The 15,131-nt window shown below is 40.6% G+C and overlaps 1 protein-coding gene across 1 annotated transcript in view; it reads right to left on the reverse strand.

The window, feature by feature from the left end:
• Positions 1-15,131, reverse strand: part of MAN2A1 (mannosidase alpha class 2A member 1) — a 414,578-nt gene that overhangs the window by 209,558 nt on the left and 189,889 nt on the right. The window contains exon 8 of the mRNA XM_033929139.1: positions 6,478-6,655. Coding sequence (XP_033785030.1) covers positions 6,478-6,655 — 178 coding nt within the window. The remainder of the gene's footprint in view (positions 1-6,477; positions 6,656-15,131) is intronic.

Raw genomic sequence — 15,131 nt, forward strand, 5'->3', positions numbered from 1 at the left:
TTGTTTATGTGAAAACCTTCATCACTTTGATGCTTACAGCACTGTGCCGCGTACTGTGTATTGAAAACCTCTTGTTTATAGTGTATATGCTTTCAAATAAGAGAGTTTTTAATTTTCTTCGGAATCTGTTGTAGACTATTTCCATCCTAATGTGACTTGGGAGATTGTTCCAGGTCTTGGTGCCAAGATAAGTGAAGAATGAGTCGAATGTGCGTTTGTATTTAACTCCTTTGGGAGATGGAAGGAGTAGTTGAAGCAACTCCAGTTTTCTGGTTGATGTTGACCAGGAATTGACAAATAAGTTTATGAGTAGTTCTGCGGTTTTTGCAAATAGAATTTGGAACATCATACATGATAGTTTGAAGGTGATATGAGCTTACACGGGAAGTCAGTATAAATTCTTATAATAAAGTGAGACTGATTCAAATTTGTTTTAGTTTGAATATTAAGTCTGATCATCTGTAGTTTGTTCAGGAGAGTAGAATTTAGACAGGCATAGAGGGAATTGCAATAATCCAGCTGGGACAGTATAAGCATTTGTGTTAGTACAGCAAAGTGAAACTCTTGAAAAAAGTCTTAGGGCTCCTTTTACTAAGCTGCGTTAGGGCATTAATGCGCGGAATAGCGTACACTACAATGCCGCGCATGCTAGACGCTAATGCCAGCATTGAGCTGGCGTTAATTCTAGCCGTGTAGCACAGGGTTAGCGCGCGCTAATCTGCTGCGTGCGCTAAAAACACTAGTGCACCTTAGCAAAAGGAGCCCTTAGTCTTTTCATATTGTAGAAGGTTTTCTTCCTTAATTTTGATACTTGAGATTTATATGATAGGGTGGAGTCAAATTTAACTCCAAGGACCTTGGATGTCTTATCAATATTCAGTGTGGACCCTGAGATTAGAGTTACAGGTGAAGGAACTGTGTGTACAGTGTTATGAAACCACAGAACTTTGTCTTTGTTTAGTTTGAGTTTGTTGGATATGGTTCAGGTCTATATTTTATCAATTCCATTTGATATTATCAGTGTTGTATTGTTAGAATCACAATTAATTGGAATGAGTAGAAGAATGTTATCTGCGTATGAGAATATGCATTCATTGTTGTTGAATTTGATAAAGATAAGTAGAGAATCGGGGATGATGGTGATCCTTGTGGTATGCCCCAGAACACATGCCAGTTTTGTAGACAAGATATTGTATGTTTTGAAGGAAGTCTTTGAACCAGTTCAGAATGGTTCCTATGATGCCTATTTCGTTGAATTTGGCTAGTGATAGTGGTCAACCAAGTCAAAGGTGGTGGACATGTCAAATTGAAGGAGGATTGCCTGGTGGCCTACGAGTGGAATCCAAAGTGAGGGGAATGGATGCAAGAGTGTTCTTCAGTGTAGATGAAGAGTTGTTTGATGACATACGTTTTGAGAAGTCTTGTTAGTACTTTGATTCCATCTATGAGTCTGTAATTTGAGGGGCTTGAAAGGTCAACATTCTGGGCTTTGTGGGTCGGCATGAAGGCAATTTGCCTCATTTGAAATGATATCTGACCGTCATGAAGAAGATTGTTTTCCATGGGGTTCTGTTTCTTTGTTTGTTCATTAACAAAACTCTTAAACAGTCAAATACAAAAAAGAGTGGGGATAGAACAGTACATATCAACCTGGGATTAATGTATAGAGTTAAGTCTAAATCAGACTTGATGATATGGTCAGAGGCCAGCAAGTAGACAATGGGGCATCAGTCAAGTATGCTGTTGCAAGTGGACAGTTTTTTTCAGGATAGTAATAGTGGTTGTTTGGGACAGAGACAGGAAGGTGCTGCAGATTTGGTTTGCTGGGTTTGATTCTGGAGGTGTATGATTTGGTTGGACAACGGATTACAGCTCCCTCAATTGTTCCCCTCGACCCTGAAGAAAATTTCTTTTTGAAACATGCATGTTGGTAGAGGTGGCATAGATGAAATTTCAGAATCTACTCCAAGCTAAGTAGCTATATTAACTTTAAGAATAACACAAGTGTAAAAGTTAAAATAATAAAATAAAATGGAAAAATGAAAAAATAATGAAACAGTGAAGCTAAGAGCTATTTTTTTAAAAAATGTCAATAAAAGATTGGACTGATAGAGATTTTAGCAGCTAGTAGTATGAAATGTCTAGCTGCACTCTGAAGATCCATACAAAAAAATCTCTTATATGTGTGGCCGCTAGACATTGAGCGGTTAACACATAGCTCTATATAAAACACAATAAGGTTCCAGTATCAATAGTTAGTACTTTTCACATGTGGATATACTATTGTGTACTAATTTAGTGGCAAAAAAACTTGATTTGGTTGAAGACATATAGGGGCAGTGACAGTAGTTTTATTGATTCTGATGTATATTCTATGTGGTCAGGGGTTTCAGCAAGTAGACAATTGGGGCATTAGCCAGGTATGCTGTTGCAAGTGGACAGTTTATTTCAGGAGAGTAGTAGTGGTTGTTTGGGACAGAGGCAGGAAGGTGCTCCAAATTTGGTTTGTTGGTTTTGATTCTGGAGGTGTATGATTTGGTTGGAGACAAATAGAGGCAGTGACAGTAGTTTTATTGATTCTGATTGCACTTTTTAAATCTTGTTTTTTGAAGAAGTCTGCTAAGATCCGTTCATTAGGTTGGCAGTCAATGTCTGATAGACCTAAAACCAGGGATGAAATTGTGGTACAAATTAGGTGGGATAATTTTTTTATGTCATTTGTGTAGTGGAGTCTTTGGCCTCAGCAAGATGGAATTTGTATTTGTTGATAGCTGATCTTGACATTAATTTGTGTTCTGGGAGATTGCTCTTTTACCACTGTCTTTCAAGTCTTCGACAAGACTGTTATTCTGCTTTTAAGGTGTCCGTGAACCAAGGTGAGGACTTGATTGATTTTGGGGTTTTGGGACGTAATGATGCAAAGGAGATGAAGGTTTGTTCTGTGCTCTTGCAGCTGTTGAGTGAAGCTATGAGGCTGGTTATACTGGTATCTAGTATTCCAGAGGCCTTGTTCCAGAATTAGCTGGGATTAATCTTACCAGATTTATTGGCCTAGGAGACATAAACATTCCACTTGAGTCTCAGGACAACACAATTGCCACTAGCTTCCATAGGTTTTTACTGGACAACCAGCTAGATTTGAAGTCATCAGGGCCCACACATAGCAAAGGTCACACCCTAGACTTCATATCTTTAAACCCCTCTACATTTATAACAGAAACTGGATAAAAGACCCTTGGTCAGACCACTATTTATTATCCTTCAGCCTCAACCTCCATAAGTAAAAAGCTACTATCAAGACCACCAGTTTTAACAAATATGTTAAACACAAACAGAATTTGAGTCAGTTAGAAATTTGAGCCATCAACGAACTAAAGAAGAACAGTGAAATCATAATCAAACGAGCAGATAAGGGTGGGGGCATCGTTATCATGGATAGAGATAAATATATCAGAGATTCAAAGACAAATTAATGATACGACATTCTATATGCCCTTAGATGGGCCTAATGGAAGATATTAAAGAATTGGCTAACACCGCGCATGGCGTAGGCTATATTACCTTAAAAGAAAACCAGTTTCTCATAAATGATCATCCGGTAATCCCTACAAATTCTGTTTGTGTTTAACATATTTGTTCTTTTTCTCTATCCTTTCTATAACTCTGAGAACACATTCATAGAAGGTTGTAATGGTGGGATCATAAGGGCCCGGTGGAATCCATTTTGATTTCTTCCTAAATATTGATGAATCTATGTGGTGAAAATTTGATCATTATTTTAAAAAATGATGTACATGTAACTTGCGTTTGAATCGTTATCATGGATAGAGATAAATATATCAGAGAGATTCAAAGACAAATTAATATGACATTCTATATGCCCTGCCTAGATTGGAGGTGCCTCTGGGAGCCTAGGGAAGCGTGCAAGCCCACCTAAGCTCGCTTAAGGCTAGGCATGGGCATGTCATCTTCTTGTTTCCTAAACTTAAATCTATGCTGAAAGGAAAGCTATTCAACACCATTGAAGACATAAAGTGCAACGCAGCTACTTTTGGCGATTCCTGAAGATGCATTTAAGGACTGTTTCCAGAAGTAGAAATGACGTTGGGAAAAGTGTATATGTAGGGAAGGGGAGTACTTTGAAGGGGACCCAATGGACAACAAATTTTTATAAAATCAGTCCTGGAAGTTTTTGAACAGATCCCTTATATTTCTGAAAAATATATACTGACTACCTGGACACCTTTACAGAGTTTCCACAACTACATTGTGCTCACAACCCTGAAGCCTATGCCCACTTACCCCTAGGCTCACACTACACTTATACACCCATCAATCACTCATAACACTCCAATTAATGCTCACAACAACAAACCAACACTAATTAAGACTTCCATTACCAATCCTTACCAAATGACCTTATCTATCACTCCACCCACTACTCACACCAAAAAAATAACTACACAAATAGCAAAGACACAGAGTTCAAACCCACAGCACTAGCACTTGTGACTCTGTATACTCATCCACTCCTCCTGCCTACCATTCAAATATATCACATAAACTCAAACTCCATCTCCTCCCCACTTCCAATTCAAAACAACCTTCATCACCCCCATCCACCCCACCATACAGACCTCACATTCTACCGACTCCTCTACCAACAAAATATTGTATAAGTTGACCCCAACAAGAGTATATGATATGCAAGTTAGAAGATAAATCAAGCATACACTAGCAGCATTGGATTGCTACTAATTTACCAACCCCCAGGACCCTCTTCCAACATTGCTACAAAAATACAGGAAATTATCTCACATTTAACCTGTCAATATACCAGAGTTATTGTCCTAGGAGACAAACATTCCACTTGAGTCTCAGGACAACACAATTGCCACTAACTTCCATAGGTTCTTACTGGACAACCAGCTAGATTTGAAGTCATCAGGGCCCACACATAACAAAGGTCAAACCCTGGACTTCATATCTTCAAACCCCTCTACGTTTATAACAGAAACTGGACAAAAGTCCCTTGGTCAGACCACTATTATTATCCTTCAGCCTCAATCTCCATAAGTAAAAAGCTACTATCAAGACCACCAGTGATAAGATTAATCCCAGCTAATTCTGGAACAAGGTAACAGTACAACCAGCCTCATAGCTTCACTCAACAGCTGCAAGAACACAGAACAAACTTTAATCTCCTTTGCATCATTACGTCGCAAACCCCCAAAATCAATCAAGTCCTCACCTTGGTTCACGGACACCCTAAAAGCAGAAAAACAGTCTTGTCGAAGACTTACATAGTAACATAGTAACATAGTAGATGACGGCAGATAAAGACCCGAATGGTCCATCCAGTCTGCCCAACCTGATTCAATTTAAATTTTTTATTTTTTCTTCTTAGCTATTTCTGGGCAAGAATCCAAGGCTTTACCCAGTACTGTGCTTGGGTTCCAACTGCCGAAATCTCTGTTAAGACTTACTCCAGTCCATCTATACCCTCCCAGCCATTGAAGCCCTCCCCTGCCCATCCTCCACCAAACGGCCATACACAGACACAGACCGTGCAAGTCTGCCCAGTAACTGGCCTAGTTCAATATTTAATATTATTTTCTGATTCTAAATCTTCTGTGTTCATCCCACGCTTCTTTGAACTCAGTCACAGTTTTACTCTCCACCACCTCTCTCGGGAGCGCATTCCAGGCATCCACCACCCTCTCCGTAAAGTAGAATTTCCTAACATTGCCCCTGAATCTACCACCCCTCAACCTCAAATTATGTCCTCTGGTTTTACCATTTTCCTTTCTCTGGAAAAGATTTTGTTCTACGTTAATACCCTTCAAGTTTTTGAACGTCTGAATCATATCTCCCCTGTCTCTCCTTTCCTCTAGGGTATACATATTCAGGGCTTCCAGTCTCTCCTCATACGTCTTCTGGCGCAAGACAATGGCAAAAGAGCAATCTCCCAGAACATAAATTATAATAGTAGGAGAAGTAGAGAATGAGTCCATTCTCTTGAGGCTACAGTAGCAGACTTGGAGGAGCTGAGGGAGACAGATACATAGAGGAGATCTACAGGGACATTGTAGATAAGTCCCACCTCCAGTCTGGCAGCCTCTGTGGTATCTTGGAGAAGGGAGGTCTCCTAAAAGGAGAGCATTACCCTGATGAAGTAGGAAATAATCCTGTATCCCAGAGCTTCCCACCAAGGAATACAATGTCCTACCACACCAAGGATGTGTCTCCAGAGGCTTCTGTCCAGGAGGGAAGAGTTAGGATAGCTATTGTAGTTAGTGATTTGATCAATAGGCATGTAGATTGTTCAAAACACAGTTTGATTCATTCTGTTCTATGCATTTACAAAAATATCTTGGTCCAGAGGAACAACCTATTAAACTGCCATGCCTTCATCTGACCTAGTGTACAATCTGGTTTAATAAGATAGCAGCTTGAGATATAAGTATTTACACATACCTTAACATGTAACTCAGGATGGGAGTTCATATAATCAAAAAGTTTCTGATAATTCTGATATTGTTGATCCCATTCTGAGCTTTCCCTGTAACGGAAATCATCACCTAGTGGAACCAAAAGCATATTGGTGCGGAAGAGCTTTGACTTCTTTCTGTATTGATCTAAAATTCTTAAAGCCCTATGGAAAAAGAAAGATTTTAAAGAGGGAGAGTGAAAAATAAAATTAAAGCAGCTGACTTGGACATAAATAACCAATAGTGCATATCACTGAGGAAACTAAGGAACTGAATTCCATTTAAACATTCCATTTAACAAATATATTTATTTTAAAAGTTTATACAATCACTTTCCCAAGTTACTTATCCTTATCCAAAGTAAGGTATGGGAAACAAAACAGACAAAAATTGTATCCAGCCAATGTTTCCTCCTCCTAATATTTCTGTTCCACTGCTACAAATCCAAATAGAACCTTAACCTTAAATCACAAAGTGCCCCTTTTAGAGAAAGAATTAAGATTTTTTTTTTTCTTTTGGGATTTTTTAAATTTTATTTTTGTTTGCTTTGTTAGTTTCTTAATTCAGCTTACATTTTGGCATTCAAGCCATAATATCGGCATTGTCAAGGAGAAGACTCTAGCTAAATGCCTTGTTTGCCTTCATATCTTCACTGATGAAATTATTAAATTACACATGAGTAATTATTGTATGTATTTAGCATTGTTAGATCTCAGAATAAATTCTTTAGTGACCACATTCATGATTTTTCCCAAATCTATTCAGAATTATTTTAATCCAGTTCCTTCATCCATTGTGGCTGCAAAAAATCTAAGAAAAACTAGCCTACGAGTCATCAGTCATTCTTTAATAATAATTTAAGGCTCTGTTCACCCATATTAATTTTGGTTTTTGAAAGACCAAAATAATTAGAGACTTTGGACAAAAGCACAAAATGTTAAAAAAAAATTTTTTTTTAAAAAGAGTCACAAGCTATTCCACACAAATGGCCTCTTTTACAAAGCCGCACTAGCAGCTGCGCTGCGCTAACGGCCCCGAAGCCCATAGAGATTTAAAGGGCTTCAGGGCTATTGTAACGTGGCTTTGTAAAAGAGGTTGAAAGTCTCTGTCACAACATTAAACAACCGAGGTGCACAGGAGAAGCAACTACCATAGCCATTATTTTAATGGCCTCCATTCTACCCACATACATTCCATAAATATGATCTCAATATGTGCATTTTGCTCATCTGCAATCTCTAATTTGTTAGGAACAAAAGAAATAAAGGATGAATTTACTTGTACTGTAGGTGTTTTGTTTTCAAATAGCCAGCCTTCTTTTATAGCCTTGTGGACAAAATGCTAGGAATATTTTGACTGTGTTATAAGCAGATACCACCTTTGGTAAAAACATAGGGGAATTCAGTCTATTCTACTATGGAAGAACTACAGGTATGAACCATATTAAAATTCTGCTTAGCTGTCAAGAAAAAATTATCACCATTAGCAGCGCTTTCCTTTATAAGTATTTTGATCTGTCAATTTCAAAAAGTTTCAAGTGATCATTTTGTGAGCTGAGTTAGATCACATTTAAGGTTCCATGAACTGATGGCTTCTTGACAAGGATTTTTGTATGCAATAAACCCGGGAGCGGACTTCTGGGCGCGATGGACCCCTGGTCTGACCCAGAAGAGGCAATACTTATGTACTTATGGGTGACGTCACCGACGAAGCCCCAGTATGGACACTTCAAAAGTGCATCGCCACTTTAAAACTTTAGAAACTTTGCAATAGCCCCCACTGCGCATGCATGAGTGCCTTCCTGCCCGACGCAGGGCGCGTATCTCCTCAATTAAGGTAAGCCAACTAAGAAGCCAACCAGGGGAAGAGGGTGGGTTGTGAGAATATTTGACTGTTGTCCCTGGATGACACCTATTATGGTAAGTAACTGTGCTTTATCCCAGGACAAGCAGGCATAATATTCTCACATATGGGTGACCTCCAAGATAACTAGAATGGGATGGTGGGAGTGTTGGCCTTCAAGAAAATAAATTTTGTAATACTGAGTGGCCGAAGTGCCCAACCCATCTGGAGAAAAACTCCAGACAATAATAAAAAGTAAATGTGTGAACTGAGGACCAAGGGGCAAGCTTTACAGAATTCCATAATAGGAGTATCTATCAAATTATAAATAAACTTGGAGTAAATTGAAGGAAAACTACAGAAGCTGCCCTAGCCAGACTTTATTGGCCATGACCTGACTCACCAAGTGCAGACCAGGTTGAGCAAAACAGAACGAAATACAGGTAACCAAACAGTGAAAAACCGGTTTCTTAGAAACAAGATGCCCCCAACTTGTTAGAAGCAAAGGAGATGAAAAGTTGGGGAGAAGTCTAATAAGTGTTTGTCCTGGTGATGTAAAAAGCCAAGCACACTTATAGACCAGAAAAGAAAGATCCGTTTATCCTACAAAAAAACGAGGATTAGGAAGAACAAGCAAGTGATTGAGATGAAACTGTCACCTCTTTCGATAGAAGCTGTGGATGCGTGCATTGAAGCACTGTATCATAGAGAAAAACGTTGAAGGATAAATCTGCTTCCAACACTTGTAACTCACTGACCCTCATGGCAGAAGTGAGCAAAATAAGAAAAAAATAACTTTCCGGGTGAAAAACTGAAGGTGAGCTGTGGCCATTGGTTGAAATGTAGGTTTCACCTGGGAAAGAACCCCATCAAGGTCCCAGACTACATGTAAAGGTTTGAGAGGTAGTTTCACATTGAAACTCCTTATCATGAATCTGGAGACCAAGGGAGGAGCAGAGAGAGGTTGTCCCTCGATTGCATGTGAAAAGCTGTAACAAGCCGTAAGAAGCTTTCCCTCCACTAGCATGTGAAAAGCTAGAACAGTACTAGGAAAGATTCTAATAAACAAAGTAGAAAATCCACACCATTCCAACTGATAAGGAAGTGGGGTTTGGATGATGAAGAAGATACCAGAAAGAAAACCGAACCCACATTTGTTTATGGAGACATCAAAAATCTTGCAGATAGGCTGAGAGAGATGTAGTACAGAAGAGTTCAGAGCAAAAGAAACCCAGCTGCCAGGAGGAATGATTGCAGGCTGAGACACAGAAAATGTCCATACTAATGATAAAGCAGAGTAGACAAAAAAATGGCAGAAAACTGACTAAAAATTAGAAAGCCGCAAGAGCGGGAAGGCAAGAAAAAGTTTAATGACTGTTAAACCGCGTCTTCTTAACTCCGCGGAAACGAAAAAACTGAGGAGACGCAAACCCTGCATCGGGCAGAAAGGCACTCGTGCATGCATGGTGCGGGCTATCGCAAACTTTCTAAAGTTTTAAAGTGGTGATGCACTTTTGAAGTGTCCATACCGGGGTTCTGTCGGTGATGTCAACCATATGTGAGAATATGCTGCCTGCTTGTCCTGGGATAAACCTCTTATTTGCTGATCATGAAACTAAATAATAGTTTATTTATATAGCAATAGAAAAGGATAACAAATCACAATTAAGTTTTACAGTAATTTCTTTTTTTTTTTTTTTTTAAGTTCAATATTTTTTATTGAGTTTTATGAAAAAATATAAGAAACAGTTCAAGTACAATATATCAGAAAAACAAAACAAAACATTTAGTATAACAAATATTCAGCTATAGTGTGCAGTATAGAACCAATTCGTTTTAAAAGATCTAGAGTACTAGAACTGTTTATGAAAAAGTACTAGACGAAAAGATAAGAGGAAAGGGAAAAACAGAGAAGAGAAAGGAAAAAGAAGAAAATGAGGAAAAAAAAAAAAAAGGGAGGTAAAGAAGGAGAAGAAGAAGAAGAAGAAGAAGACAGGAGTGTCTATGAAATAGATTGAACATATAAGTCCAGGAATTTCCAGGGTGATTTACATTGTACCAAACTTGTGGAAAGTCGATTTATATTTTTCTTTTCATATGCATATGATTCAAATTTATGATACATGCTCAGAGAGTTCCACCAAAAGGTATAATCTAGTAATGGAGAGGATTTCCAATTTTTCAAGATGTGCATAAGGGCAGTCACAAGCATTGTATCAATGAGTTTAAGAGGGCAGTTCGATTGTGTAAAACAAGGGTGTTGAGATCGAAGAATTATAATGTCAATGGAAATTTCTTCTGAACAATTGGTAATAGACTTTATGGTGTCCCAAATGCGCGTCCAAAAAGAACGAACTTTAGCACAATGGAAAAGCATATGATCGAGAGTCCCAGCTTCTTTCATACAGTTCCAACATATAGAGTCTTTTTTTAGGTTAGCTTTCCACATCCGAAAGGGTGTCCATACTGCATTCCACATGATGAAGAACATTGATTGTGAGACTCTGAATGATAAAAGAGGTCGATTTGTTAAGGACCAAAAGAGTTCCTAGTCAACATCAGAAAGTAGGGTTGTCAGCATAGATTCCCAATGTTTCATGGAATGAGAGGAAAAGTAAAAGAGTGATCTCTTAGAATACTATAAAAGAGAGATATCGCTTTACCTTTTGATATAGCCAATGTGGACCAGTGATACAGAGTGTGAATGGATGTCATATAATCAAAGCGTATAGACATAGAAGATAACACCCTAGTAAGAGAAAGCCACTGTGAGTAAGCAGAAGGAGGCAACGAGTATGTAGAGCAAAGTTTGACAAAGGGAACGAGCGAAGTGAGATTGGTTATCTGGTGGGGAAACCACAAACCAGCTCGCTGCCACCTCTTCCATGAAAGAGATTTACCATTGATTTGGATTTTGGGGTTATTCCAAATGGACAGGAATGGACTATCTTTAATTGAAATCTCTGCGATTGCATCTAGTAGATGAAGAGCATGCTGCGTTGCACTCAATAAGGAATATTTTCTCAAATGTTTGGGCACTGGCACCGTCAACAAGCATGAAACATGTAGTGGTGCACATAGAAATCGTTCCAGGTCAAACCAGGTTGGTGAGTCCTGGGTACTAGGGTTAGTAATCCAATAAACTCCATATTTGGCAAATGATGCGATATAATAAAAATGAAAATCTGGTACATTCAAACCCCCATTAATTTTAGAGGCTTTCAGCTTGGCGAAAGCAATACGAGGTTTTTTCTTATTCCACACAAAATCAGAAATTTTCTTATTCAACCAGTGAAAAAATTCCTTCTTGCATAGGGAGGGCAGCATTGAGAGGGTATAGTTTATCTGAGGAGCAAGGGTCATTTTGATGGAAGCTATTCTACCCCACCATGAAAGGAAGAGTGGAGACCAGCGAGACAGGGTGTTCAGAACTAAGCTTTTAATTTTAGATATATTCAGATCTTGGGTTTGAATCGGATCTTTATATATTAACACTCCCAAGTATTTCACAGCTCCATGCGACCATGTGAAGGGAAAATGGGCGAGATCTGAGGGGTGAATGAGATCATTGAGAGGGAAAATCTCTGATTTTTCCCAATTAACTAAGTATCCAGAAAACTTGGAGTATTGAAAGACAATGTTAATGAGGGAGGGAAGGGAAGCAACAGGATCTCGGATAAAGAGAAGGACATCATCAGCGTATGCTGCTAATTTGATATGGCAATAAGTGGTGTCAATTCCTGTAATTGTTGGGCATTGTCAGATAGCAGAGAGGAGATAATTTCTAATACAAAAACTTATGGCTAATGAAAGTGAGTTGGTTTCAGATAGTTTCCTACTGGTAATTAACCAACCAACTATACCTGAGTGTAAATGTGATCTCAGAACTTCAAAAATGATACAATCTGCAGATGTCAGTAAAGTTTTCTTCTCCACGATGGTAGTTGGAAGAAAGGCAAAATAGGTCCGGTATAGGGGATGGCATCAGAGATGGAGCTGTCTGGCTGAGTCCCTGCATGGCCTTATGTGCAAATTATTATCAGTCACATCCTTCAAATCATACTAGCATCATGGGTGGACACTGGCCAGTAATGCTGCCTGATTCACAATTCGAATCAGTTCACCGATTCACTTTGGGTGAATCGATTCGAATTGATTCAAAACAAAACAAAACAAAAAATCGGCTTCCTGATTCAGCTGACCCTCCCCCCTCACCCTCTAAAGCAGGAGTGGCAGTGCTGCTCTTCCTGGCTGGCCGCTGCCGCACCTGCTTTAGAGGGTGAGGGGGGAGGGTCAGTTGGGAAGTGCTGGTGTCCAGCTTCCTCCCTAGCGTCCGGCTTCCCCCCTGGCATCCCCACACCGTTTACCTTATAGGAGCAGCCTGTAGAGAAGATTGCGTAGCTAGCGATCTTTGCAAACTGCTTCACAGCTGTTTCCTCTGCCGCGATCCTGCCTCTGACATCAGAGGAGGGGCGGGACCGTGGAAGAGGAGGGACCACGGCAGAGGAAACAGAACTGAAGCAGTTTGCAAAGATTGCTAGCACCGCAATCTTCTCTGCAGGCTGCTCCTATAAGGTAAACGGTGCGGGAAGGCCAGGGGGAACACGCAGGCCTTCCGGGGGGGAGTAAGCAGTCCTTCAGGGGGGTCGGGGGGGACAGGCCTTCAAGGGGGACAGCCAGACAGGTCTTCAGGGGGGATACAGGCCTTCAAGGGTGGTGGCACAGTCCTTCAGGGGGGACAGGCCTTCAAGGGGCGGGACAAGCCTTCAAGGGGGGAAGGACAAGCCTTCAAGGGGAGGGGGACAAGCCTTCAAGGGGGAAACAGGCCTTCAGGGATGGTGGCACAGGCCTTTAGGGGGGACATGCAGGCCTTTAGGGGTGGGGTGCAGGCCTTCAGGGGGAGGTAGGCCTTCAAGGGAGGGGGGCCCTGGTGTAGAAGTACACGGAGGGAGGGAAAGGGGGTTCAAAGAAACATGCATATGCCGGACTTTGGGGGGGACGAAATAATGGGTCTAAAAATAGAGGAGAGGGATAGAGATGATGGACAACGGGATTTAGGGAGGGAAGGAACAGAAAGGGAGAGAAGTTGGTGTGGAGGGGGGGATAGAGATACTGGATAGGAGGTTAGTTGGGAATAGAAAGGAAGAGATGGTGGACCCTGGGGTGGTGGGGAAGGAGGGAGAGATGCTGGATGAAAGGGTAGTTAAGAAAAGGTGGATCTGTGGAGGGAGACACAAAAAAAAAAAAAAAAAAAAAAAAGGAAAGATGCTAGACCTCCTGGTGAGGGAAGGGAAAAGAAAGGGGAGGACAGAGATGGCAGATGGATGGTTAGCATGGAGAAAGAAGAAAGAAGGAGCAAGTTATCAGAAGCAAGTTATCAGAAGACAATCAGAGCCTGGGACCAACAAGATTTGAATAATGACCAGACAACAAAAGGTAGAAAAACTAATTCTAGTTTCTGTTTTGTGATTACAATATGTCAGATTTGAAACGTGTATCCTGCCAGAGCTGGTGTTACACCGCAAACGTGAGGTAGGATTTAACAGAGAGAGGAAACGTCTTTTTTGTTTGTTTATACCACAGCGCCAGTGTGGTTAGAAGGCAAAGGGGATGAAGAGGTTATAAAATAAATCCACTAGGATGTTTGAAAAAAACACCCAATTGGGCAGGAAAATCGAATCAAAAAACCAATTCAATAGGCTGAAACGAATCAAATCAAAATTTTTTTTCCCTTAATCGGGCAGCACTACTGGCCAGGTGTATTTGTTGACACAAACCTGCCAATAATAAGTCTTCATTTTTTAAACTACAGGGCGATATATACTTATATTCCAGGTCTTTCATACTGTATATTTAATGGCTTCATATCCTAAAACTTACTCACTATGAAAGCTTTCTTTATCAATGTTTTTATTTATTCTTCTATTGTGTTATTAGGCCCCGATTCCACAAAGTATGTCCCGATTGTAGGCAGCTGTAGGCGTCCTACAGCTGTCTAATCAGCCAATCGGGAGGAATGTTTCTAAAAAAATGCTCCCCAGGCAGGTCACCTATATTGAAGATACCTCCGGGAGCCTAGGGAGGCCCGCAAGCCTGCCTAAGCTTGCCTAAGGCTAGGCGGTAGCCTTAGGCAAACCTAGGCGGCCCTATGCATCTCCCTAGTAGAGCAGGAGATGCTTACATTTTGCTGGCCTACATGGTAAATAGACGCAGCCATTATACTTAATTGCGGCAAGAGATCTCCCTACCGCGATTAGTATAGCGGCTGCGGCTAAGGCCGCCAGTCTCCCCTCTCCCACCCCCCCACCCGACGATCGCAGCAGAAGGGTGCTTAACCACTCCTGCCCACAGAACCCAAGATCGCCGGCAAGAAGGTGCTCAACCCATCCTGCCGGTAGAACCCCCCCCCCATCCCCACCCGACGATTGCCAGCAGGAAGGTGCTTAACCCCTTCTGCCGGTAGGCCCTGCCCCCTAAAGATCGCCAAAAGGCACTGTAAAATAATCACTCAGATGTTCATAATACCATGCTTTCAACTATGTACAACTGTTAATGAATTTTTATGCTCAGAGAAATAGAGGTAATAACAGGGAGAACCCCAACACTACCACCTCACCGCCCAATCATCGCATATTTCAAAAACCAGTTGTAAAGCTTATCACTGTTATAAATACTTGCATTGGTGCACAAGGCTACACTTTTTTAACTTATGAACGTTATGTAGTTGGTCTGAACAGCAAACTTATCTTTAGCTTGCGGGTTCTGACGTAACACGTTTCGTTCCTGCCTCAGGGAACC

The sequence above is a fragment of the Geotrypetes seraphini genome, chromosome 1, assembly GCF_902459505.1.
Source record: "Geotrypetes seraphini chromosome 1, aGeoSer1.1, whole genome shotgun sequence".
Taxonomy (NCBI): Eukaryota; Metazoa; Chordata; class Amphibia; order Gymnophiona; family Dermophiidae; genus Geotrypetes; species Geotrypetes seraphini.